The sequence below is a fragment of the Ciconia boyciana genome, chromosome 2 (genome assembly GCF_034638445.1).
Source record: "Ciconia boyciana chromosome 2, ASM3463844v1, whole genome shotgun sequence".
Taxonomy (NCBI): domain Eukaryota; kingdom Metazoa; phylum Chordata; class Aves; order Ciconiiformes; family Ciconiidae; genus Ciconia; species Ciconia boyciana.
Genome location: NC_132935.1, coordinates 67,940,587 through 67,966,539, shown reverse-complemented (window position 1 = coordinate 67,966,539; position 25,953 = coordinate 67,940,587). Strand labels below are relative to the sequence as shown.

Below are 25,953 nucleotides of genomic sequence, written 5' to 3'. Positions count from 1 at the left end.
TCTTTAAAGACAGTCACCACATTTGCTTCTTTCCAGAATACTGTTTCGTGTATCATCCTTGTAAGAAGTAGCTTTAGCAGTTATCAAATGCCTCAGCTGTGCTGCAGCATTTGTTCATCTGCAAAAACTGCTTATTGATTCTCTGATAAGCATTAACAATATAAACATCTCACAAACTAAAAAGAAGTATTGTTATCTTAAATAACAGTTAAGAAAGTTTTACTTAACTTACAAAAATTAATGTTAGTTTTGGAAATTGTAAGCCTTTAATTATAAAAGATGTGGTGTGAAATAAATTCATATTTAATAATTTCCCAATAATCATGGTTTTGTTAAGTTACAGTACTGGCTGATCCAGTGGCGTGGTACTAAACTGTGGCATGTTAGAACGATATGAAAGCCTCTCATTAGGAGACACAACAGAGAGGATGACTTATTCTGGTATTTCTCTCCTGCCGTAAGTCAGATCATTCCTTAACTCTTTTGCAGCTGCTATCATGGAAGTTCATAGTTGCCTTTTGATGAGGTTGCAATAGTTTACACAGATCAGCACACATGCAGCTGCCCAAGTCTTGCAACATCTCTCTGTGGGACTTCGTTATACTGAGTCCTAGCAAGTACAGAATTCATACAGAAAATCTGTCGTTCTATTATTATATAACTTAGAGCCTATAAACATGTGTGCGCAGGAAGAAAGGGATGTTTGCATATATGGCAAAAGTGATAGATCAGTTTTTCACTATTAAGTAGTCCTGAGCCCTGTGCTATCATATGATTCACTAATATTGCAAGCTGACAGGAACATTTGAGTCTGAATTACAAACAATCCTGTTCCTGTAGGTTTGACCAAGTTCTATGCAGTTCAACCAGACAGACCCCAGTTTGGCAAAGCTTCTTCTGAACTGCCTATGCGCAGCCCACAAAACTTATATGCATTATGTACATTGGCAAGTACACTCTGTGATGTGGCTAATCTCTTGGTACAACATATTGTCATTAACATATTATAAATCAGCATACCTGAGGTAGTTGTTTTGCAATGTCTCCACCAACAAACACAGCTTCAAGGTAAATCCAGAGGTTTTGTACAGTAATCCAGTTTTCAATTATCTCTGCAGTATTAGTCAACTTCTGAACCCACTGTTGTATAGTGGACTTAAATGGTGCATTATACCTGTATGAACATGAGTTAAAGGGAAAAAGAACCTAAGATGATCATTGTTTACTTTTGGGTTTGATTAGATGTACACAATACGTGCATTTATTAAGTTTTGTACCTGTTGCTCATGAGCGATCCCAATATCATGAGGCTGTCTTCCACCAAAGCTATTTTCTCCAATATATCTGATCCTCTCAGAAGGAGTTCTCCTCGAGTTTTGAATTGGGCAAAACTGAAAGCATGAGTACTCCATTCACTGATGACGTGCTTCAATTTTGCTTCAATATCCTTTTCTTTAACAGCACTGATGCAGATATCCTGTGTAAAATTAAACTAGTAAATTACATTCCTCTAAGGATAATATAATGCACACTTATGAAAACAATTAAAAGTCATTGGCTAGATCCAGACTTCAGTGTAAGTTCTAGCTAATGAAGATATACATTGAAACACCTCAAAATTATTATATTACAAACTAGATCATATTATAGTACTACTTGTAACTGGAATGTTTTATGGGCTATACTCTGTCTTCACTAGCACCAGCACCTTATACTTTTGAAAATTCACTGACTCAGTGAATCTGCAGGCAGAATTTGCCTCTTTGAAGTCAAATATACCTACTGAGGGGTTTAAGGAAAAGACACATTACCAATTAAAACCAATAAACAGTCCAAGAATAGAGCATACATGGACAATATGACTGCCTGCTACTTCTTGAAGACAGTGAGGACAAGACTGTCATAAAATTGGTTATTGCATGAGAGAGAAAAGGAGCAGCTACTCAGATTGGACCCCAAATTCAGGTTCAGGAGTATATTGGATTCCATCACAGGCTTAAAGTCTTTCCTTGAGTGTAAAGCTATCACTCTGAACCTTTCACATGGCTTAAATTCTTGTCTGGAAATTGGGTACAGCAGAGGTTTGATTTAATGTTTTTGTCTTAGAAGTGTTCCTTTGTGGAACAAGACAAATCAAGTCACTACTATGGAGGAACCACAGATTTAGCTAAATGACAACAGAACTGAAGTTAGAAACTGTTGGGGTTTTCCTTCTTTATTTTTAGCTATACTTTGCTCTTGCAAAAGGTAATGAGCATAAAGCTAATGTACTTGCTAGATAACTACTGTCTCCAAAATGGAGGGGGCAATAGCTTTGTAGCTTGTGCACATTACATAAGCCTTCTCATCTCTCTGTGCTCTTGTGAAGAGTCACTGTTTAAATACAAAAGAACCTTATTCTCCTTTAATCCTATATCCTCCACTTCTACAGTGTTCCAAAGATTTTGAGCACTTAACAGGATCAGACTTACATCAACGATTTTTCCTCTCCAGTGAGACATTTAAACGGAAGAAAAAAGTGTAAGTAGGCAGACCCTAAACCAGAAGCATGACAGAATCACATGACTCTTAAAACAACAGAATTCCTTCTATGGAAGGATTAGTGTAATACCATCTACCCATTTAATCCCTCTCCAGAATAAAAAGGAAATAAACTAACCATCACTGCTAATACCAGCTACCAAACTCTATTCTTCAAAAGAATTCTCCAACTAAAGCCAAATTTTTTAATGTTACAAAGCTGACTAGAAACAGGATTCCAAAAGCACAGAGCCCCGGATCACAAGTTATTCATTAAAAACAAACAGAAAAGTACACATACCTCAATATCTTCTTTATATTTTAATAAAGAGGCATCCATTATGTTTTTCAAAGAGAAATTTTCAGAGTCAACATCAAAGTGATGCCCAGTTACTTGTGCAATTCTTTCCCAGTGTCGTGACATCATTGCCTAGAAAAGTCCATAGGAATTAGGGAAGTTTTTTTAAAATTGTATTATTTTTAAGACTAGAATGATCATGTACTTTTGCACTGCATGTTTTAAATAAACAGTAGAGTCTCGATTTCCATTCCATTGAAAGCATTAATAGTTCTTCTAATCACATTATGGAGTCTTTTGTTTCACTTTTCTGTAACTAAGCCTAACTAGATTTTTGTCATAAATATAGCTGCTTTTATCTATAAAAAAGAATTATGGAAAGCATCTTATAGTCATACAACAGTCTTCAACAGAGTTTTTCAAGTGAATCTTATCTCCAAATTATTATGCTGAACATACTTTGTTTGCCATCATTTCAAGCAAAGGACAGCTCTCTGTGAAGTCATCAATTTTTTTTTTTAGGTCTTGAAACGCTTGCCATTCCTTCAATGCTTTTGGTAACTTATGGATTCTTTAAAAAGCACAAAAAAGAAGAAATATTTTATTCTTAATAATCACAATTCACCATGTAACAGTACAATATATTCTCATTTTTCAACCAGTGGACCAGTAAATATAAATCCAGTTGCAAGCTGGCAACATAACATATAGCTGATTGTTTCTGACTGCAGGCATGAAACACTGCTAAAGATAGTAAAAATCACACTAGAATGGTTTGGTTTCTATTTCAGTTTGAATTAAAGGAGGTTAATTTCATGTGCAAACCCATGTCTGAACTTAAGCTTTTGCAGTGTCATTGTTTTATTAAAAATTTGAAAATGTACCCGATTTTGTAAAGGGGAAAAAGGATTAAACAACATATATTTTTTCAAGCAAAATAAAGTACATCTTACACCAAAACTGACCTGCTGGCAAACAGAAAAATACTTCTATTTCAATCAAACAAGTCCTATTTTATACCTAGTTTGTATGAAAGATATTTAATTAAAAATCTTCCTTTATACACAATTTCAAGATGAAAAAAAATTGAAAATGAAGAACCTCTTGTTCTGTGAATTGTCACAGCTCCACTTGCTTCTAACAAGTCATGCCAATTTTCATCTTCTGAAGCTATGGGCCAAAGACTGACAGCAGTTCTCTTACAGCTCAATGGCAGAAACGAAAAGCTGCATAAAACCAACCCATAATGAAAAACTCCTTCAAAGAAACTCTCCATTTTTTACAGCTCAAAACCAGACAGATCTGTCACACAACGCTGGAGCATGTGTGAATTCTTCACTGCTTGCTGGTAAGAGGTAGATGAACATATGCATACTGTCATGGCACTGCAATAGCCTCTGTAGTCTTCAATCCTGAATCCAACAACAGATAGTATTAAATATGCTAGAGAAAAGCATTGCAGAGTGGAAAATTATACTCTGCCATGTATGGATAAGGCTTTAAGAGGCAGTTCCTGGCTACTTCTATGCTGAGGCACAACAACTAACATTCTTACAAACTTTGTCTTAGGCTGGCAATTTGAAATGGGATCTCTTAGCTTGGTAATGAAAACTGCTAAATTTTAATACAGATACCTTTTTTCTTTGTCTTGGTTTCAGTAATATCTTCTAACAGCAAGTTCCATGAGTTACATACTATGTTAAAAACCTACTCCATTCATCAGGTTTAAATTTCCTTGTTAAATTTACTGGACATTCTCTTTACACTATATTACAGTAAAGCATGAAGGGAAACTTCTCTCTAGCTGTTATTACAAACTTCTATAATGGTCTCTACCACATGCATTTTCTCTAAATATTTATCCTTTTTATCTCTTTTTAAATGGATTTATTTTCACCTGCAGTTATTTTTGTGATTCTTCTTTTCACGATTCTAGGTTTTCTATTATATTACTATTTTTAAAAGGGGTAGCAAAAAAGAACATTACAGTGAAGAACTATGCATATATTTACAATTACACTAAAACACTAATTGCATTTCCAGTATTCCTGCTCCTTTCATAACACAGCATACCATCTTAGTTATTTCTGTGGGTACCCCCTGTACACTGTTTACATTTCTCCAGCTTTAAAGAGAATAGCTTGACGCAATAATGCTAGCAAGCCTGCTAAAGGAAGGATACTACGGGGTTAGACTTCTACAAAAAAATATTTACTGCCTATTGGTGGTCACCTTGCTCCAAATATAGCTCAACACTTGGGAAGGAAAAAAAAAAGACACACGTGAAGTAAAAAGAGAAACACATAACTTTCAAAACTGTTGTCACGCAATGGCTTCCTTCAGAGTTCCAGGAGAAGGAAGTATAAAGACAGTCCTACAAACCTGTAAAATATAATTAACTATAGAAAAAATAATGATGCAGATTCCAGAATTCTACTAAAATGATATCAAGACTTACAGATATTGTCCAAATGCAGAATTATATATATTTTGCATACATTCATTTTTAATATTATTATTTTTTTTAAAATTAGGGTTTTTTTCAAATTAATGACTAGAAGACAGTTCACTCAGTTTTTCCAGAAAAAGAAGAAAAACTCCACCCCAGTCCTTCAATGTGTACAGAAATGGACCCTGCTAAAATGGTGACACACTCAAAATACCATATGACTAAAAAGCTTGAGCACAAATAACTTTTCCTATGCTTTTCAAAGATTTGGGATGAGACGAAAAACACAGATTTGATCTCAGTCTCTTGAATAACACCAAAATGTAAGTGAAGTCTCTCTCAGGTCACATTGGAGAATTCAAAATCAAAAGCTGATCAGAACTACTGGTGAAGCAGAGATGCACACACTGGCTGTTCCAGAAGAGAGGCTCTGCAGAAGAGAAAGCTCTTTATATTGAGTATGAACTTGTCTCGACAGAACTCACTGAGAAAGTGATCAGAGCCACTGTGTAGAGGTGAAGAAAATGCTTATACAAAAATAATAAAAGAAGAAAGAAAACAGAGAGACAGTTCACATCTTTTTTCCAATAGATATGCACAGGATAAATATACTGCACATTTATTTTCAAACTTTTGCATGTAATTTGTTTCTCGTCTATATTCTGTAATTCCCATTAAGAGTAAAACATAGACTGGTACAGATAACTACCCTGAAGGAATGGATGCAAGGAATACTTAAGACCTGCATATAGACTCTCCACTTTTGCAGGTAACAAAATGCCCCTTTTCTAGCAATTCTGTCCATACTCCAGTGCCAGGAATCAGAATTCAAAGAAAGCTGGCAAAGGGGAAACAATCTGAGTGCTGTTGGTTCATGAGCCCTGCCTCTGAGAGAAGTAACAAGCTGGGTGAGGGAAGTCTTGCAGACCCAGCCATGGCTGTTGAAAAACCAAAGGTGCATCTTTACCAACACAGTAGAAAAATTCTTCTGACTTCAGCAAAGCATGGTTTCACATAACAGTTATTTTGCATGCAATGTGGAAAACATTCTTCCTCTCAAGCCTCATAAATAACCCCTCAGAATTTAGTGTGGTTACCTACCCATGTTGAAATAACAATTTCAATCCACACAAATGCAAAGAAGTAGACAGTAACATCAAAATTCTGTCTAACATCACGGGCTAACAATTAATTAGCTGTAAACTAAATCACTGAGAAGGTAATATATGAAGATCAGCTATGAAGGTTATTTAGACTTACAACCACCTTGCCACAGGTTTATGCACCTTATTCATTAAATAAGCTACAAGCTACCACGTCAATATACCCCAACAAGCCTGAAGTGACTCACAGACTGAGCTAAGGAAGGTCACACACTAGCTGCATATTGCACCCCAGTCTGCAACTACTGCAGCTGTGCTGAGCACTTGAGCAAGCCCGAGCTTGAAATAAAGCAACAGATTTTTGCCCCTCAGGGCAATTTTCACAAGATAATTAACACAGAAAGCTGAGAAATAAAAATTGTATGCACTTCAACAAATAATAACTTACCTCTTTTGAAAATCCAGAAGTTCATTGTTAATTTTTTCAATATTTAAATCATTCCAAAGCATTTCATTGTATCCATCAATATTAGCAGTAACTGAATTATAAAGACTGTAAAGTTTCTGAAGCAATGAAAGCTCACGTTTAATTTTGTGCAGTTCAGGATACTCTGTTTCAATTTTAAAAGAAGAAATTTGTGAATCATGAACATAAAAATCCATGTATTTCTAAAACTGGTATTTAACAAATGTCTGAAATCAGACTTGCAGTCTTTTAGATAGTGTCTAGTAAGACAAACTTTTCCAGTTACATTACGTAAGAACATCAGATTTTGATGCACAGTAATTGTTTAGATTGCTGAGTTTTTTACAAATATTCTTCTATAACAGTAGATATAATCTTATAAGGGAGGTGCTGCACCTATCTCTGTGAGGAAGATAATGCTGAAAAAGTAGCTGAAATGGCAAAGGAACGTACTATAGTTTTATACAAGAACTAAAATATCCCTCATCTCAATTTACACTATTTACTTAAGAACCAGAGGTTGAGGATGGGGAGTGTGATTTCAAAATAAAAATATAGAATCTGTTACACAATAAAAGTATTTTAAATTGACCTCCTTAACTGAAATGTTTTGTTTAGTTTCTCTCATATCTTTGGGAATTCCCAGTTAAATATATCGTGATTATTGCATATGTCTTCAGACAGGAAAATATACTTAATTTAGTATGTACAAATTAAAGTGCCTATCATACATTCTGCTGTAACTTTAATTCTCACCACGGTCTTCCAAACTTGAAGTGTGTCTGACTAGAAAGCATAAGGATATTACAGATCAGTTGCACAGCCCAATTAAATTCATTATATATCTGGAGCAGGGACAACTTGAGTACTTCAGCAACATGTTTCCCAAATTTGGACATGGAAGAATACAGACAGGAGATGTGCTTAGCTCTGAACAGAAAAAGCAAGAGAGCTAAGCAGCTGGACCCTGAGATACATGGAACAGTGCAATATTTTTCCACCTGATGTTTACGTACAGCCTGAGAGACAGTTTCACACAGCTGCTTTTCTTAGGAAAGACAATAATAATTTACTGCAAGGAATTTTTCTACAATGAATCCAGCACTGAATGCATTTAGCAGGACCCACAAGAAAAATGTAATAGCCCAGGACCAGGTATTCATATCGCCTGAGAAACTACCTGTGATAGGAAGACCAAATAATTCTTCCCCACTAGAAAGAGAGATATACTTCCTCCATAGTTCATCAAATTTGGCTTGAAAGATCTGTAATCTGTCACTTGCTTCATGGGGAGGAACATTCTCCTCACTGGGGCCCCTGTAAAAAAAAAAACAAATTCAGTGCAACTATCAACCATACAGGCTTCACAAAGAAGCACAACAGAACCCAGACCTTACTTACTGAACATTATTTAATATTTTCTAACATTTTTTCTAGAAATTTTCACAAAAGACACTAAAAGAGAAAATGTAAAATATATTCAGTGTCCCAACATTACATATTGAGTAGACCCTGAATGAAAGCCTGATTTATTTTCTAATAATAAAAGTCATCTGGGTTACCATACATATTACAAATAGCTAAAAAGGTCTACAAATGTTTTTTCTTTGTTATTTTCCATTTCTTTGCATCTGTAAAATACATTTTAATGATTATTTTCATTTATATTCTTAAAAAGGGAAAGACAGCAGGTATATAATTCAGGGGTGAAAACTGTGGTAGCTGGTACTAGAACTATAATTAAGCACTCAGAAAAATAACAGAAAAAAACAATTTTGACCTAATGAGTATATCTCAGCTGGAGGACTGGATGTAATCCCCAGGTCTCACACCTGGGACCACTTCTTGGCTGCATCATAATATTTTGGGATGAGAACTATAAGTATGTCATCTTCTGTTGTGCCATGGTTATTTCTAGAAAGAAATACAGGCACATGGGCATCAGAGAACAGTGCAGGCTGGCTGCTTGGCAAGGAAAATGGAACCAGGAGATGAAAGCAGTAACATGTTAGCAGAGGCAGCCAGGGCCTGGTCCCATAGTACCTGAGCAAGGAGAGCAGAGCAGGCCTGGGGATGGTAGTCAGATTCAAACGAGAGTCCAGATCTTTAGACAAGTCCACAGTAATTACACAGGACCAAGGTGAAGCAGGGAAAGTGACTCAGCAAGTCAGGGTCAGGAGCAGGTCTAGTGAAGGTAACCAGGACGAGACAGTCCATTGGTAACCAGGCTGTTCTGAGATCAGGCTGAGAAGCGAGGCTGTGCGTTGGGATCCAGGTTCAGCTCAGTAGGGTCCATGGCTAGGCACAGGCATGGCTGTGACAGAGCTGGAGCTGTAGGTCAGGGGGCCAAGCAGTGAAGTCTCAGCTTAAAAGCAAATCCCACCCCTCAGGAAGGAGCGTCACCCTTCCTGAGGCCTCCCAGCAGAGCTGCGTGGGAGTGCTCTGTCACCAAAGGAAGGGGGAAGCCCTCAGATGCACTAGCTCTAAGCTGGTCCTGAGCCCAGGCAGCTGAACCTCCAGGAGGGGCGATGCTCTCAGGGTCCTTACAACTGGTAGCAGCCACAGGGTGTTTCCATTAATTCCTCTGGACAACTCTGAGAGCAGAACTGCAGGCAGCACTACGCATGCATCCACATTAGCAACTTGGTGCTCTAGCAGGTTGCTTTTAGGTGCAAATTCACCTTGTGTCTATAGCTGGAGTCTTGAAGCTTGCACTCAATGCACTGCTAGTGTGCCTTCAAGAAGTTTCACTCCTGGTGAAGCCAAGGTTGAAGCCAAACACCCGGTTACCATTTGGACCACCCTGCTTGTAACACCAATGCAAAAGCACCTGCCCTAGGAGAAGAGTATATATTCTCCAAGCCCTTCCAGGAGTGTGTGCTCTATGCGTGCACTGAATTCTGTTCATAACAGCAAGGCAGTCTGCAGAGGCTGTACGTAAAGCTGCTTTACGCTGCCTGTGGGCTATAGGTGTGCAGTGCATGTCTAGGGTCGGCTGCTGACATGAACTTCATTTGCCAAAAAACACACGCTGTGCATGTATTGTCCTAGAACCATAACAGATCACAGGAAAACAAATTCTGGTCTTTCCTTCTTTGTTGCTAATGCAGAAGTGTCCAATGAAGCACACATACCCCACAATTTAAATTTAAAAAAGCCAAAGTAAGCTTAGAAGTAAGACTGAGTAAGACTTGGTGAACTTAGAAACACCCAGAACTGGAATCTCTACTCAGATCCGAGGCACTGCTTATATACTTAATATTATATATCTGCCTAAGTGCTTTGTTGAGTTTAGAACCCAACAAAACCTTTAAATTTGGATCTGGATTGAGAATTTGATTTTTTTTTCCCCCCAACCTATTAACTCTTCTGGAATTTCACCTACTCCAGCATTGAAATTATGGGAATGAATCTGTGACAGCCCATCTTATATTATTCTGAAATGAGGCTTTTTTATCAGCTGTCATATATACATTGAGGCTGTGCTGTATTTATTTTCTGAAGCCCTTTCAATACACCATTTTTGAACAATCACTAATGAAGCATAATTGTATTGCACCACAGGTCACCTACTTTTCATCATAATCTTTGTAAAATTCTGCAGTATCAATCTGGAATTTTTGAACACCACTCAGTAAATCTGTTTTCATGTCTGGTTGTACCTTCAGCAGCAAGTCCTCAAGCTGCAGTGCCTACATGCAGACAAAGAGGAAAAACAGGCATAAAAGAGGCAGGAAAAAAAGCACAGAGTTTTAAGTAAGAAAATAGTTTTGTTCTAGCATTTCAACATTAAAAAGCCTGACAATAACTTTGCTATATATATAATTTGAGAAATAATACAGCTATGGTACCTGTGTGTTTAGGTTCTTCCAGGCATAAGCCAATCCATCAACTCTTTCTGTATTTCCATCTTGAAAGAGCAGATTGTATTTATGAAGCACAGAATAAGATTCTTCTATAGGTCCAACTGTCATGTCAATTTTAATCTCATTCTCTCGAATTTCCTTTAGTGCTTCCATTGCTCCCCGTACATCATCAAGGTCATGGATAGGTCTGCTTAATCTCTTGCTAACATTTTCAATGAATGAATAAATTTCATCCATGTCTGTGGCAGACTTTTTATTCAAAGCTAATCCAAATGTTCTTTGTCTTGAGCGGCATTCCTGAATTAAGGCTATTTTCAATGACTCTGTCGCAATATCCACTGATTCCAGTAGACAGTGATTTGGCAGTTCTCTGATTTGCATTTCTAATTGCTAAGACAAACACAAGTGTTCAGCTTTTAATTTTACTACAATTTCTCTGAACAGTTCATTTTTATTAAAGACATAATACTTACAGAAAAGTATCTGATTTGAGTTTGGAATTCGGCTATTGTTGGTTTAGTATCTACAAATTCCCTCACTTTTTCCTCTGGATCCTATATAAAAGAAGTTTATTTTAATCATTATTTAGCATTGGTATTACAATAACCTACAGGGAACCCAGCTGCCTGATCTACTGTGCAAACACAAATGATCCGTCTCTAAAAGAGCTTAAGATATAAGCATTAAGATCAAATTATTTCATTTGAACTGCTTTTCTTCACTCTTACTCCTTGTACAGTACTCCTTAAAGCACTTGAAATCTATCTGTAACTCAAAAACTGACACAGATCAGGATATCCCTTACCCATCCAAATATTACTACAAAACTTACAATGTAGCTGCTAAAACTTTGCTGGAAATATTTCCTTCCCAGTCTCCTTTCTGTCTGCAAACTCCCAAAAGCAGCTCACATCCTCTAACAGGTATTTAAATGGTAGTAATTGTACTCAGCCATCTTCACTCCTCCTGAAACAGTATATTTAACTGCAGTTTCTAGCTACAAACAGACTGGCCATTTGGAGAAGTTTGGCAGGGAAGGATGGATCTAAAGGAAGAGGGGGCATTTAGTTTGTTGAAGCTTGTTTAAAGGGAACAGAACACTGAGCATCCTTCTTTTTCATAAGGTAGGCCAGTCTCTGTAGAGGTAAGAACTTCAGTGTCACCAGCTCAATAAATGTGTTAGATTCTCGGTTCAATTACAGACAAATGATCTTTAGCCGGTTCAATGACATTCATCTACAGTCTGCACTGTGAGGTCCCTGAGAAACTGTTACGGCTTCTCTGGCCAATAATGAGTTACCAGTGACAGTTCCTAGTGGTCCTACAGAAATTATAAAGATGGGGGGAAACAGTGCCAAATCCTAAGGAATTTTAAGGTTAAGGAGCAGATTAATTGACTATTTCAGTAAAAAGGAAACATTGTCATGCTCCTGCATCATCCAATCAGATTGTGCCTTGTCTGGGTGAAATGACATACCATCAATATGTGGTTAGCTCAAACAATATCTCCAAAAACTGAGGTAACTAAGCATTAAGATCTGGAACCCCAGAAGCCACGAGGAGCTGAAAATTCCCTGTGTTAGCCTGAAGTCTAACTGCAAAAGAGTCAGCTGTGGGAATGTGGTCACCTATGAGTTTGTTTAGGAAGGGGAAGTTAAAAATAGTGAGCAGTCACAAAGACAAGATTACTCCTATTTTGATTGCTTGTTTCTCAGCCTGACTAAAGCACCTTTGACAGGTAAAACCAGCAGTTGTCCATCCACACAGAATTGAATTTCACTAGTCAGAATGTATACAAGGTTTTATTTCATTAAGTATCTCCTGCCGAAACACTCCTTGGAGCTTTACCATTTATGTGACTGGACCCACTTCCTAATGAAGACAAGTCCATCAGCCCAGATTCTCTTCTGCTTTGGAATCCTTATTACTGGAAAGATTTCCTAGACTTAGTTTATCATATTTTGTGAAGAAACAGAAAAGCTGCCTTCAGCAGTGATTGCTGAAGAAGAACTAGTCATTTTAATATTCAGGAACAGTTTTGTAGTCTGCAATTTCTCAGATTCTGCTAATTTATTCTTTTTTATAACATCTACAGACAAGATGCTGTGAGAAAGATGCATAAGCATATGAGAGCATAAGCTTCTTTATGCTCCCAACATACTTTTTTGTTCTTCTGCTTTCTTCCTTAGAGGGTTTAACTGGTAAAGAATGACAAGTTCTGGTCAACACAAGAGGAGACAGAAGAGGTACTATTGGTATATGGATTCTACTATGAAACCAATGCTTCCTACTGCACACAGTCTCCTTATGCAACCCAAAACAGTTTATTTAGAAGATTTCACAATACAGCAAAATATTTTATTAAATATGTATTTAACCTTGTTCCAGATGCCTGAAAATTCAGAAAAGCTTTTCAGAAGATCCGATGCTTCAGTTTTGAGAGATAAAACAATTGCATTTAGTTGGATCACCACTTTGTTTACATCCTTATGCTCGATGATCTGTTTGTCTAAAGGTTTCAGTGCCACCATCCTGGTGAGTTTGCTCTCATCACCTATCTCTACAGCAACAGCTTGTTCAATCTGGCATAAATTAAACAAGAAAAAACATATGTCCAGTAGTTTTATATGGTTTTTTACATTATAGAATGCCCAATAATGCACATACAGTAAGCGCTTCTAAGAACAGATAGAAAGTGCAGAGAAAGCATCCACAAGGAGACTCCTATTCTTAGCTTGGATTTTACAGAACTATAGTTTTAGTGTTAAAGCTGATTTTATAAAAAGTTGCCATGTGGAGCTCTATATTAATTGTCTTTGACATCTGTCAAATATGCATCGTATACAAGTACAACTGTGCTGGTTCCTGCTCCTACACAACTGCTCAGGTCTTCCTGCTTTCTTTAGAGTAGAATTACAATCTATACCCATTCTTGGCCAAAAAAGGTCCTGTAGGCAGTGGGGGGTTGGCTGCTTCAAAATAAGAAAACAATTCTGCTTGAGGAAACTGAATTCAACCCACTCTCTCCTAGTTTATTTTTTCATTATTTCTTTGCAGGACTTGAATGTTTTTTTTTCACTGAAATGATCTCATCTGTTTTTCATGTCAGATAGACAAAATAGGAAGATATTTTTACAAAGACACTTTTCAGCACAGATCTACATAGATCCATATTTAATTACCAGAGGAGAGAATCAAGGCCATCTGATTACCATTACTGTGCATTTCTGTACTTCGACAAATTTCAGTTTCTATCTATACCTAACTAAAGGTTTTAGTTCTCATTTTAATGCCAGTTAAAATATTAGTTAAAATATTTATATTGTATTTACTGTAGTATCATAGGTGCTGTATGTAGCCTGAAAGTTTAACTTAAAATACAGTTTTTGCCTGGGAAGATTGACAATAATTTATATTAAGCTAGTAGTACCCATGGATAATGTTAGTTTTCACACATTATCTACACTATCATCATCATACTTGAACAGTATGATAAAAAAGATTTATTTACAAGCAAATTTTGATTTTATTATTAGAAACCACCAAATATAAGGTTTATGAATGTTATACTCTTATGTTCAATTACTTGGTATAGCGATTAAAAACTAGGCTTTCACTTCACAGGAAGATCCACCAGATTACAAGTCAAAGTATTGGTACAGAACATATTCTTATGAGATTAAGAAATGTTAACCAAAATACTAACATTTTAAAATAATCAAAATAAAATACTCACCTGCTGCTGTTTATGATGTAAGTAAGCAAATTTCCACAGGGGGATATCTTTGGCTATTGACAATATGATATTTACTGCTTTGTTTACAGCACTCTGAAAACAGCAAAACATTCACCTTGAGCACACAGAGAGATTATGAGAAGGGGGGGGGCGCAAAGGGATTCTCCAAACGATACCAAAATGTAAAAATTATACCTCTATCTTTACAGGAAATATTCTAATAAGCATGAAGTAGGATCACCCAAAATACATTTTGTAAGGGGAAAGAGTACTCCATAAAATTTTGTCACAGTCCTTCTATGTTTATGTGGTTTTCAAACAAGAACGTGAGACCTTTATGAGCAGTAATCATGAATCACTGGGGATCATAACTTCACTGTAGTACTATTTCCCCTTAAACTGGTTATAAACATAGTTATTTATTATTAATAATAACAGTTTTCACCTTCACATCAGAATGCCTGAACACATTTGTCTGAATTTGTGATGGTATAGTCTGTAAACAATACAGGCAGTTATATAAATTATTATATAACTTCTTCTATCTATGGTATTTTAAAATTACACTTTGTGATCTGTTTTCTTACTGACACCACCATGAAGGCTGCAAATGAACTCTGAGAAAGAATTCAACTACTGATTTTGACAGTGACAATGCTAAGTGAAAAGTCCACAAATCAACACCATAAATAACTAATAGTTTGTGAATAATTTCAGACATCGTAGGAGATTGTAAGTATGTGTGTAAGAATTTTGCTGAATTCGTATAAGTTTAAATGAGTGTTCAAATTTTTTCACAGTTTAGGGCCTCAGGCTGGTAATATTTTTCTTTACATTTCACTACTGCAGAATGCTGATTTATGAATGATACTATAAACTGATAACATCGTTTTATTTTCTGAAACAGTTTAAGGAGACCAGGAAGTCAAATCAGGCTGTATCAATGGCATTCATTTTTATTTTTGCATTCACTTTGAAATATTTGCCTCTAAATAGAGGTTTGTGAACGTGAATTACTGAGCTTTTAGGAAAACAGTTCCTTCTACTGGCCTGCATAACAAACCTGATCGGTGGCTTCATGTCCTTAGCACCCAGTGATGTCAAGAACTCAAGTGACTTTTAATTTTTGTTTCCCTTTCTTTTAGTTCTTATACCAGGTTAAATTTGCACATGTTGTTTTAAAACAATGTATTTATAACTGTTTTACCATAAATGACTGAGATGTGCAATTATTTTGTTACCTGAATATCTTCAAGACTTGGTCTCAAGACAACATTTGGAATAGCGAGTTGAATTTCAGCTTTGAACAAAGGAACCCTCTGTGTCTCTACAAACTTGGTCATCTGATACCTAGAGTCAACAACACGCAATCGATCTCTTAAGGACTCTAAAGAAATCTTCGTGCCTAAATAAATATAATATTTAAGTGAGGTTATACTTTTTTTACCACCATAAGCTTGGGAAAAAAATCTTAAAGCGATATTAAAAAATTAAGCATATCTGAAAAAGACAGACTCACATCTGACTAAAGAGTCAATATTCTTCTGACAAAGCTGTCCCATCAGATTATAGTAACTACAGGACAGGCATTCCTGGCAGCGCGTTTTCTGTTTCATGTCGAGATGTGTACAGGCGTATGAATCCTGAAGAGTTAAGAGAAAATTCTTAGGAAAATAACCATATTATCCAGCATGTAAGTAAAATTTCAAGTATCTGACTAGGTTATAAAAGGTCACTTTTTACACTGTAGAGGTCTTACCTCCAGAGTTCTTCCGGCATCTGCTTTCAGCCTGTGCTTAAGAATATCTACCAGTTCATACACAGAGCATTCCACTTGCTGACTCTGTCTACAAAAACAACCTTACAGTCACCCGCAGGGAATCAAACATAAGGAATACCCTTTGTTATTTTCCAGGCACACACCCCCAGTCCTACTGCACTGTGAAGAATTGTATGTGCAGGGAAACACCCTTACACTTTTCAGTTTGTTCCTATTGCTTGGGTATACAGAGAATGTAAGACATTAAGATATGCAGACCATCAAGAAACCCATTTGTCAGACTCTGTTATATCTGATTCAATTGGACTTCATAATAGTTAAAGAAAAAAAAGTTATTTTCCAGCTATAGTTAATAAAACAGGCTTATCATGATGATGCAGTAAGATAATACGTGAAATCAGAATTAGTAAAATAAATAAAAAATAAATAGAAGGTATCTTATTTTGCACAATGACCATAGACATCTTTTTTGGAGAACTGAACAACTATTCTGCTATAACCTGGAAAATAAGCATAGGCCAAAAATTTGCAGCACTGGGAGAATGGGAAGTCTTACATCAGCTAGCTAGCATTAAGAATCAAGCAATTAACATGGGGATGAGATTTCAAGTCCTACCCATCTTCATTTTTCTTGCTACTGATTAAAATGCCATAAGAAGAAAAATATGAAATGGTAAACACTACACATGCTATTTTACATCTGCTGTATTCAAGATACTCGGGAGTTTCTCCCCTGCATCCTGAGACTGCCATTTTGCTTTAGACTAGTACTCTGTTAAAATAAAATTTTAAAAGTAAACTCTCTGCATAAAAAAGTAATACATAAATAATCCCTCCCAAATATGGCCTTGAAATCTGTGCAATTAGTAAACCTACTGAGACAGTTTGTGAGCAGTAGAGACGGCAAGCTTTTCTGTCTGTTCCAGGAAAGAAAGCACATCTATAGGTTCATCTTCTGGCAAAATTATCAGAGCAGTGTTCGACATATCCTCCAGAATTCTTTCAATTCTGCATTCCAGGGTATCAGCTGCTTCTTTGACTACATAGTCCAACTCCCTCAGGGTACTATAAACATTCTCAATAACTAAGCAAGGAAAACAAAATGAGAACAAATCATGCAAAATACAGACCTCTAAAATCTCATCTCCCCTTCCCCTTGCCCCTCTCCAGGTATTACAATAAAATGAGGATTTAATGGCAATGAAATATGTAATTAAGGCCTGAAATACAAACATGATGGACTTGCTCTGCTTTGGAGTCTTTAAATGAAACCATTTTATAATAAATAGCACACTAGCCTTCAAAATATCTCTTCTTTTTTTTTGTATTAAAGAACATTGTAATGAAAAGGATCAACAAAATACAATGGAAAACAGAAAGGATACAACTGTCCAAAAATTATTTTGGTCATACATACACACATACATATGTAGTGAAATCCAGTACTTTTATATTTGTAATTAACTTATAAATTCAATGGCAAAAATTCCCCCAGCAAAGATTACATACTGGTTAAACCACTAGATGTCTTCTTTCATGCATATGACCTAACTTACTTTGGAAAGGGATAAACTGAGTGCTTTAACAGATGTGTGTGTTAAACTAGGTAAAAACAACCGTTTCTGAATAGACTGGATAAATTCTTTCCCTGTCTTTCATACTTTTCATTGCAAAGAAGAAAAAAATATGTCACCTGACATGCTTTGTCTTTGCTATTACCAGACAGTATCATTTGAATCACCAATACTCTTTCTTACGGTATGTAGAAAGAAATCACTATGATATCTGAGACAAGGCAGTGTGACAGTGGTGTCCAACTGCTGATGCTTTAAGTGGAAAACATAATTTATTCCTATTAGGAAGTTAATTGTGGAGCTTGTCTTTTTTACTAAAACAGAAAAGTAACCCAACCAATTCCTTAGCTTTTTTTTTTTTTCATATATAAATTAGGTAGTCCTAAATCCATTTTTTCGCCTTGTCTCCTGAGTTTTAGTCTAGAAGGCAACCATGGGCCCCCATACTTCTACATATTAGATGGAAATAAGGCACTTAAGACGTTAAGCTCATGCATAGTGAATCCAGCACATCGCTGGCAGGTCAGAGTTATTTTGTATACACTGAACCAATGGCTAATTTGTCAGTGTCCAACATGCATTCTGAGCATGTTAGACGTTGCACATCTTCAAAATGATATGATGCATACATTCAAGAAAAGCATTCCATTCTAGGGGTGATTCCATTTCAGCTGCAGCAGCAGGAAACAGGAGGCAGCCCTGATACTATTGCTGCATAACCCCTATCTTGCCAAAAAAGGCCAGTTTCCATCAGAGCAAATGCTGATCCAAAGAACCATTAAAACCTGGATTATAGCTGTTCAGATACTTAACATAGTGCAGAGAGTACCTAAATGAATAAATAAATAAATGATATTGTAAAGACCTTCCTTATGATGCATTACTAAACTATGCAAACCAAACACAAAAATTCATTTTAGAGCTATAAAACAAACATAAAAACCCACTTGCCATTGTTATTTTGTGCTCTGGTCAGGCAAAGGTCAAGCAAAGCTAAAAGGCAACCAATCCTGCTTTAAGCACTGGTCAGAGCCCTGTGCACCAGTGCCACATGGCAGAGTCACAAATGAACAGCTGCACAAACCCATGCCCCATTTCACTTTCAGATTTAGGCTGCATCTGTTCCTGTTTATCTTGCTGCTTTTCATTTTGAAGAAGAAAAGTGAAAGCCTAACATCAGTCTACCTCAGCTGAAAACTGATTTACTAGTATGTTTTCCCCTTATATAGATGGAGTCCTCTTCCTAAAACTGACAAGGAAATATCTGGCAGGTATCACCTAACAGTATCAACGGTTCACCACTCCTTCTCCTACTACATACATTTACTGATGTTCAAAGAAGTCCATGACAGCTGCATCAGGCCCGGAGTAAGGGCATCCTCAACTTGTCCTATAAATGGTTTCATCAGTGGTTTCAGCATAATGGGAATCCCATTCAGACACTCTTTGTAACTGATCAACAGATTGTGGAGTCTGCAAGATATGATCATGTTTAGAATGTGCTTAATTCAGATATCTGAAACATACAGAAGTTTGGATGTGTTTTCTACTAATAAGATTTGCAAGTTCTGACCCCATGTTAAAAATAAGAACTCTTTCCAGCTCTTCCTAGCTCAAACTAAGCCTCTTTCTCCTCACTAACAGCAGAACCAGACTGGGGAAATAAATACCTTCAGTAAAGTGACTGTGATCAATTTAGAGAAACTTTCTTCCAAGGAAAATTAATTACAAAAAAAACCCCAGGAAATTGAAAACATGGTATTTTTGTTCCCTTCTTCCTATCTCACAAGGCATGGTATGAAATTACACTGCTTATAAGAAAAGCAAGATCCAAACCACTTAGGACACCAAATCCCAAAGAAAAAGAGGCCAAATTCCGAATCAAGACTTACCAATATAGTTCCATGAAAATGGAGCTACACAATGAAGCTGCATAAACAAGAATTAGAAGCAAATGCAACTCAGAAGTCAAAGATACAAAATGGGCTCCTTACAAGAACTGCTGCAAAAAAAGTAATTGCTGTGTTCTGTGCCAGATTAAAACCATTACTTTAAACATTGCTGTTACAAACTGTATACTGAGATAACCCCTTTGCAATATACCCAGAACTGTTTTTCCAGTGTTGCTTAAGCAAAAATCTACTGTCTCTGAATACTCCTTCTTTGCTTGGGGAGTCAGCAAAGTCTGAAGTCTTTTTTAAAATAGAAAGAAAGTTTGGATATTTTTTTTATTGCAATCATTTTCTGCACTTTTTTGTTTCTCTTGGATGGCAAAAAGTTGGGGCCGTTGCTTTTCACAGGATTGTAGCACACAGAGTTTGTCTTGCACATTAGAAATTTTAGGTTAGTTTGTCCAAAAACACTCCACAGATAATTAATGAAAAATGTCGTATTATAAGAGTGAAAGACTGAAAGCTTTACCATAGAAAAAGGGAGGAGAGATTGAATTCAAGTGTTTATGAATCTCTTTGAACTTTGTCCCTTTTTGTCCACTTCTATTTAAAAACTATCTAAAGAACACTCCTCACAAAGGATGACATTTTTAAGACCTATCATCCTTGCTTAGAGTTAGAGAATTAATAATCAGCATCCCTGAGAATGAAAAGAACTCTTCCAGCACAGAATTGGACTGTTACAAGAAGCAGAAAGAAATTATTTAAAATCGACGAAAGTTATTTCAGTTATTCAACATGAGAGACTATATTATAACTTAGGTGATGTATTACCTATACAAATGTTTGAGTTGTGCCTTAATCAAGTGGCAAATTCCAGCTTGTTTTTCTAACAGAAAAAAGCTTTTATGTTAACTGTAATATTTTGGAGTGTAATCCCTATGTTATAGTGCATAGATGCCTTAGCAGTATCTAGGAGCCCCACTTACAGAGCAGCTGTTGCAGTAACAAAACAAAAGCATGTAGGCGTTTTCTAGTAATGAGATATTTGTGGAGATAGGAACAACTGCATGTTACCAATATTACTATGGAAATGCAGGGGAAAGCAATTAAATTTCAATTAAACTCCATCAAAGAGAAAAATTATAATAAATCAAAAGCATATGCAACAGACTCAAAGCTAGAGATTCCCATTTGCAGATGAGAACCAAATCCAAAAAGTGTTCACTCACTCCATTTGATGTCTTTTAATCTGTTCTTCATCTGCACACAAGCCAAGGACAACATCTGGAACTTCAAAATGCATTTTTTTCAGGTATTTTGTTTCATAAAGTACTTCCAGGACCACTGGGTCCAAGTTTACAAGTATTTCCTTCATGTAGCAGTACAGGGGAAAAAAAAGAAATAGAAAATAAGGCAGCATTTTGGTGGTTACATGTAGTGTGGTATAACCAGAACATAGAACAAGATGTAGACTAGAGAAGATTTTAAAAACAGATATCCATGTTTCTACACAGATCTTCATCCTCCTCTACAAATACCTGGATTTTCCAAAGTATTAATCAATCAATATCTTACACTGATTTCAATTTCAATTACAACTGATTTCAATGATCAGCACCTGTGACTCCTTCAGTGTGCCCTAACCACTTGGCTCCTGTGACTTCCTAAGTTTCATTCTAGTTCCGCAGCTACACTCTGTGAAAACTAATTTGCCTTTCCCTCTCAGTTTCTCCATTGGTAGACTAGGGAGAAATGTTGTGAAGGTTAATCTTTGTACACTTTTGGGGGCACTAAATGCTATTAAGATGCTAAATAAATTTGAAAACTAGGTTCTAGTTGTCCATTATGGAATCATTAGTTCAAAGAATGCCACATTTTAACCATAATTTCTCTCCATTACAGCAGAAAAAATAATCTGTGAAGTAAGAATGGTAAGATTTTCTGCCTCAGGAAGCAGTTTTGAAAGCAAATTAATGAATGATTGCAATATACTCAACACAGTGATGTTGACCACTACAGAAAAGACCATGATCTAATTAAAAACTCCTTCCTTGACTACAATTTTGGTTAACATAGAAAATAAAACACAAAACAATATCTAAAAAGATGTAGATAAGTCAATAAAAATATGTATTTGCTGGGTACTGCCTCTTTTATGTCCTGAATGAGGTAGGAGCCTTATGAAGAAGAAAGATGATGAAGTCTGTACCATAAATATATACAAAAAGGGAAAAAAACATACCAATTTGAGTAGTTCATTTTTAAACCCTATTAAAATTATTTTAATGTTGTGCTTGTCTATCCATGATATGATTAAAATAGCAAACAATGCAACAGTAATACAAAGAATAAATCATATTTACCTTGGTTTCTGGGTGCCTGACAAGTAAGGAAGCATACAGAGCATTTCTAGCCTGGTCAGCAAAACTGCACCAGGCTCTATGATAAATAAGTTCAAATTCCAAAAGAACTGCAGCCATTTTATTGTAGCTCTTAATAACCCTTTTCATTTCCAGTGTCTGCAATTCAAGGGGGGGAAAAAAAAAAGCAAATACCATTTAAACAATTCGATGAGTCTAACAGTAGAAATGCCCTCCACTAAGCTTTTCCTCACCACCATTAGGAAAACAAAACAAATAGCTTTAAGTTATGCTATTTTAGAGATAAGGTAAAACACAGAAACATAGAAATATATTTAGGAATTCAATTATTAAGAAGTATTTAACTGCTCTAAACAACATAACTCTTTTCCCAATTTTTCCTCCCAGTCTTGCCCATAAAACAAAGTCTATACTATGACCTGTACAAGGCACTGATGTCCCATTGAGAAAGCTATAAAACTGTATTCTTTCATGAAGTGTGGCTAATGTTTGAGGTTAAATATCTCAGTCCTCTTCATTACAGAGCATAGCAGACAGAAGGCTCTCATCTTAGGTACGTGGCCAACAGTGCTACTATCAGGATTAACATGAGTCAAGCCCCAGAAGGGACAAAAGCACCAGCCTAAGTCATCAGCTTAATGTCTCAAGGGAAGCAACTGTCCCGAGCTGCAGAATAATAATGCTGCAAAAAGGGATTCAAATCCTGGAGCAAACACTAACACCTATCCTGTTGATGAGCTTGAATACAAGTTGCTAGAAAAGTGAGCTTAGGAGTATAAAAATAAATCATATGTCTGTTAATAACATGCTTGAAAGCTTAGCATAAATCCTCCTATGCTAATTTCCAACCTTCAAAAGTGTGGTTTTCTTTTTAAGGAATGTCATTGGATGGTCAATTTTTCTGTATAACTGCTGAGCCCACATGATCTTCCCTGTTACCTAAAACACAAAAGATATGAGGTTTTATTTCCATTAACTTAAAAATGGTCAAGAAGCAAAGTCCTTTTTCTTTCTCATTTATTTCATTCTTACTGGCGGTATATTACGTGGTATAGGTGGATTTTCTTTTTGCTTCTGGTAGAGTTTTCGAACAAACTCTAAGTCTTGGCTGTACTGCTGAAGGACAATGGTATACTTCTCATTAAGATCAATATGATTTTCTCCTATTTGTTCAAGCTTCATCAGAAGTCCCAGCATCTGTTCAGTCTAAAAAGGAGGATGGAGCATTTACTCCAGAAGACATTAACAGTTCAGAAAGTCATTGTTCATAGACCGTTTTTTTTAATTTATAATATGTTATGTAAGTTTACAAGTTGTTTTCTAAGAAACACAGAAAACTCCATCCAGACAAGTTAGTGAATTTTACTTCTGTATTTTGTTCCATTTAGAATATATTTACCATACTATGAACCAAGAAACTGCTACCACTACAATATACTGGAATATTTAATTTTTTTCTGAGTCTCAAATCATCAGTCTTTTTTTCTGCAAACAGTTGTGGTAGAACACCTATACCCTTACCCATGATTCATTAACATCTCATATCATGATCAGGGCCTGAACCAATGAACAGTACTGACATTAAGGTAACAGATGGCAGAAATTATTTCATTACTCCTGCCAGTCCAACAGGAATAACTTAGAAATGCAACAGGAAGCATGGGGAACACCAGGATAAAGAAAGAAAATAAACTTCAAAAAAATAGGACTATAAAATTGGGAAGGAAAGATGGAACCTAAAACTGACGCCAAGCAACAATGAACATTATCTTCCAGCACTTCTGCAAGCGACTTTTAGAACACTGGTAATAGCCTTGATGTCCTCCTACATTATCTCAGGCAGCCACCACCACAATATAGAACACTGGCAGTAATGAAGGAGTTCAGTAGGAGCTGTGGGTACTCAGCCTTTCTGAGCGCCAGAACAAGAGGTACGCATTTGTAAAATTACTTACAGTTACGGTCTTCTCAAACCAGGAATCCACAAATTCTTGTATGGATTCATACAATGCTGCAATTTGGTTCTTAAATTCAAGGTAATCTTTTTCGAACTATAAAAGGATAAAAGAAAAAAAAATCACCTATAGTGTTGCTTTCATTTCATACAAAATTATTTCCCTGAAGTTTTTGGGGAATTTGCTTTGTCTGCCCAGTACACATGTTGTGCACTGAATTAAAGAGAACAGGGACAACACCAGTATCAAAGGCATTTACATTCTAAGCAAAGCAAACAAAAAATAAGAAGTGTTAGGTTATGTGATTGAAGCCTCATCTTCATGAACACAAAGGAGCACCGAGGAACAAGGACAGGCAGAGGAAATATAACAACCTGATCAGAGAGAACAGAGCGCGCTCACCAGCTACTCCCAGCACTGCCACAGGAGAGCGCTCAGCTCACTGTCCGGGTATGAAACCCAGCAAGATGAGCAAACTGGCAGGCCCTGTAGAGCACCTTACAGTCTAAGGGAGGTTATTGCCTAGGGGATAAGGGACTCATTACAGTTTACCAGGAAAGAGCATTTTGGGACTATACAAAACATATTATGGGAGTTAGGGAAGAAGTAATTGCAGGGATCACTGTGTTTTGTGGGAGGAGTAAGTGTGGAAAAATGGAGGCATGATGGGATAAAAGGAGTCGGTCACATGTGAACAGCTTGCTGGTCAGTACACTTGTCTGGCTGTGCCCTGCACCTGATAATCACAGTCTGTCTTGTCTTCTTACTTATCTCCATTTCTAAACATTTTCATGGGTAAAAGGGTTCTCTCATCTGTGTGCATAGTGTGTATGGGAGTCTACATACCAGCAACAGGAGGGGAACGGGTTTAAAGGCAGCTTATAAGAAAGATGAAGAGAGACTTTTACCAAGGCCTGTGGTGACAGGAGAAGGGGTAACAGTTTTAAATCTACCCAAAAGAGAGTTGATTGAGATTGGACATAAGGAATAAATTTTTTATGCTGAGGGTGGTGAGACATTGGAACAGGTTGCCCAGAGAAATTGTGGCTGCCCCATCCCTGGAAGTGTTCGAGGTCATGATGGATGCAGCTTTGAGCAACCTGATCTAGTTAAAGATGACCCTGCCCATGGTAGTGGGGTTGGACTAGATAATCTTTAAAGGTCCCTTCCAACCCAAACCATTCCATGATTCTATGGAGACCATGGGTCACTGGGGCCTGTGCATCTGTAGAGTCAGCAACTGGAGAGACTGGAATGTATTGAGGTCTAAGCATCAGCAACCAGGGTAGGAACCATGGATCATAGCAAATAGAAACACTGGAGCATATGCATACTGTGTGGGTGGGTGTGTCACATATAATAGTCAGAGAATACCAAACCAGACTAAGCAGCAAATAGGACAGAAGCTTGGGAACCAAGTGTTGGAGCAGCCATAAGTCTGGGCTGGATATTAAAGAGACCAGAGTGGTCTAAGAGTTGGCTACCAGAGGGACCAGGAGGCCTAAGCCAGCTACCAGAGAGACAGTAGGGTCTGAGGGTCAGCTACTGATAAGGTTATAGGACTGGACCAGCTACAGGAAAGAACTGTTTGCATGTGTGTGCCTCTGTGTGTCAGCAACTGGGACAGCAAGGGGATCCAGGGGTCAGGTAGAGGATAGACTGATTGCCTAAGACCAGTTACTGGAGGGACCCATAGCGCATGTTTCTGTGCATCTATGTGCGTGTAGGTCTGAGTACCAGCAACTGGAGTGCAGCTGTGGGCCTTGGAGGGGTTGGTACATCCAGGAACTGGGGAGACCTGGGTATCCAGGTGCCAGTTGTTGGATAGACTAAGTGTGTAAGACCAGCTACTGGAGGGATCCATGTATATATATTTTCCACTAACAGGCTTTCCTTCTGCTCAGCCAGAGAGGTTCAGGATGAGGCCATT

General features: G+C 36.9%; 1 protein-coding gene across 1 annotated transcript in view; it reads right to left on the bottom strand.

Moving 5' to 3' along the window:
• LOC140647833 (dynein axonemal heavy chain 5-like) overlaps positions 1 to 25,953 on the bottom strand; it is a 173,624-nt gene that overhangs the window by 123,308 nt on the left and 24,363 nt on the right. Inside the window, exons 16-36 of the mRNA XM_072852925.1 lie at positions 24,024 to 24,119; positions 23,101 to 23,274; positions 22,918 to 23,007; positions 22,051 to 22,206; positions 20,917 to 21,056; positions 19,114 to 19,265; positions 17,095 to 17,302; positions 16,198 to 16,285; positions 15,958 to 16,081; positions 15,680 to 15,843; positions 14,439 to 14,531; positions 13,081 to 13,284; positions 11,176 to 11,256; positions 10,688 to 11,092; positions 10,410 to 10,528; positions 8,017 to 8,153; positions 6,819 to 6,981; positions 3,278 to 3,389; positions 2,822 to 2,950; positions 1,278 to 1,477; positions 1,021 to 1,174 (exon numbers count right to left, since the gene is read on the bottom strand). Coding sequence (XP_072709026.1) covers positions 1,021 to 1,174; positions 1,278 to 1,477; positions 2,822 to 2,950; positions 3,278 to 3,389; positions 6,819 to 6,981; positions 8,017 to 8,153; positions 10,410 to 10,528; positions 10,688 to 11,092; positions 11,176 to 11,256; positions 13,081 to 13,284; positions 14,439 to 14,531; positions 15,680 to 15,843; positions 15,958 to 16,081; positions 16,198 to 16,285; positions 17,095 to 17,302; positions 19,114 to 19,265; positions 20,917 to 21,056; positions 22,051 to 22,206; positions 22,918 to 23,007; positions 23,101 to 23,274; positions 24,024 to 24,119 — 3,189 coding nt within the window. The remainder of the gene's footprint in view (positions 1 to 1,020; positions 1,175 to 1,277; positions 1,478 to 2,821; positions 2,951 to 3,277; positions 3,390 to 6,818; positions 6,982 to 8,016; positions 8,154 to 10,409; positions 10,529 to 10,687; positions 11,093 to 11,175; positions 11,257 to 13,080; positions 13,285 to 14,438; positions 14,532 to 15,679; positions 15,844 to 15,957; positions 16,082 to 16,197; positions 16,286 to 17,094; positions 17,303 to 19,113; positions 19,266 to 20,916; positions 21,057 to 22,050; positions 22,207 to 22,917; positions 23,008 to 23,100; positions 23,275 to 24,023; positions 24,120 to 25,953) is intronic.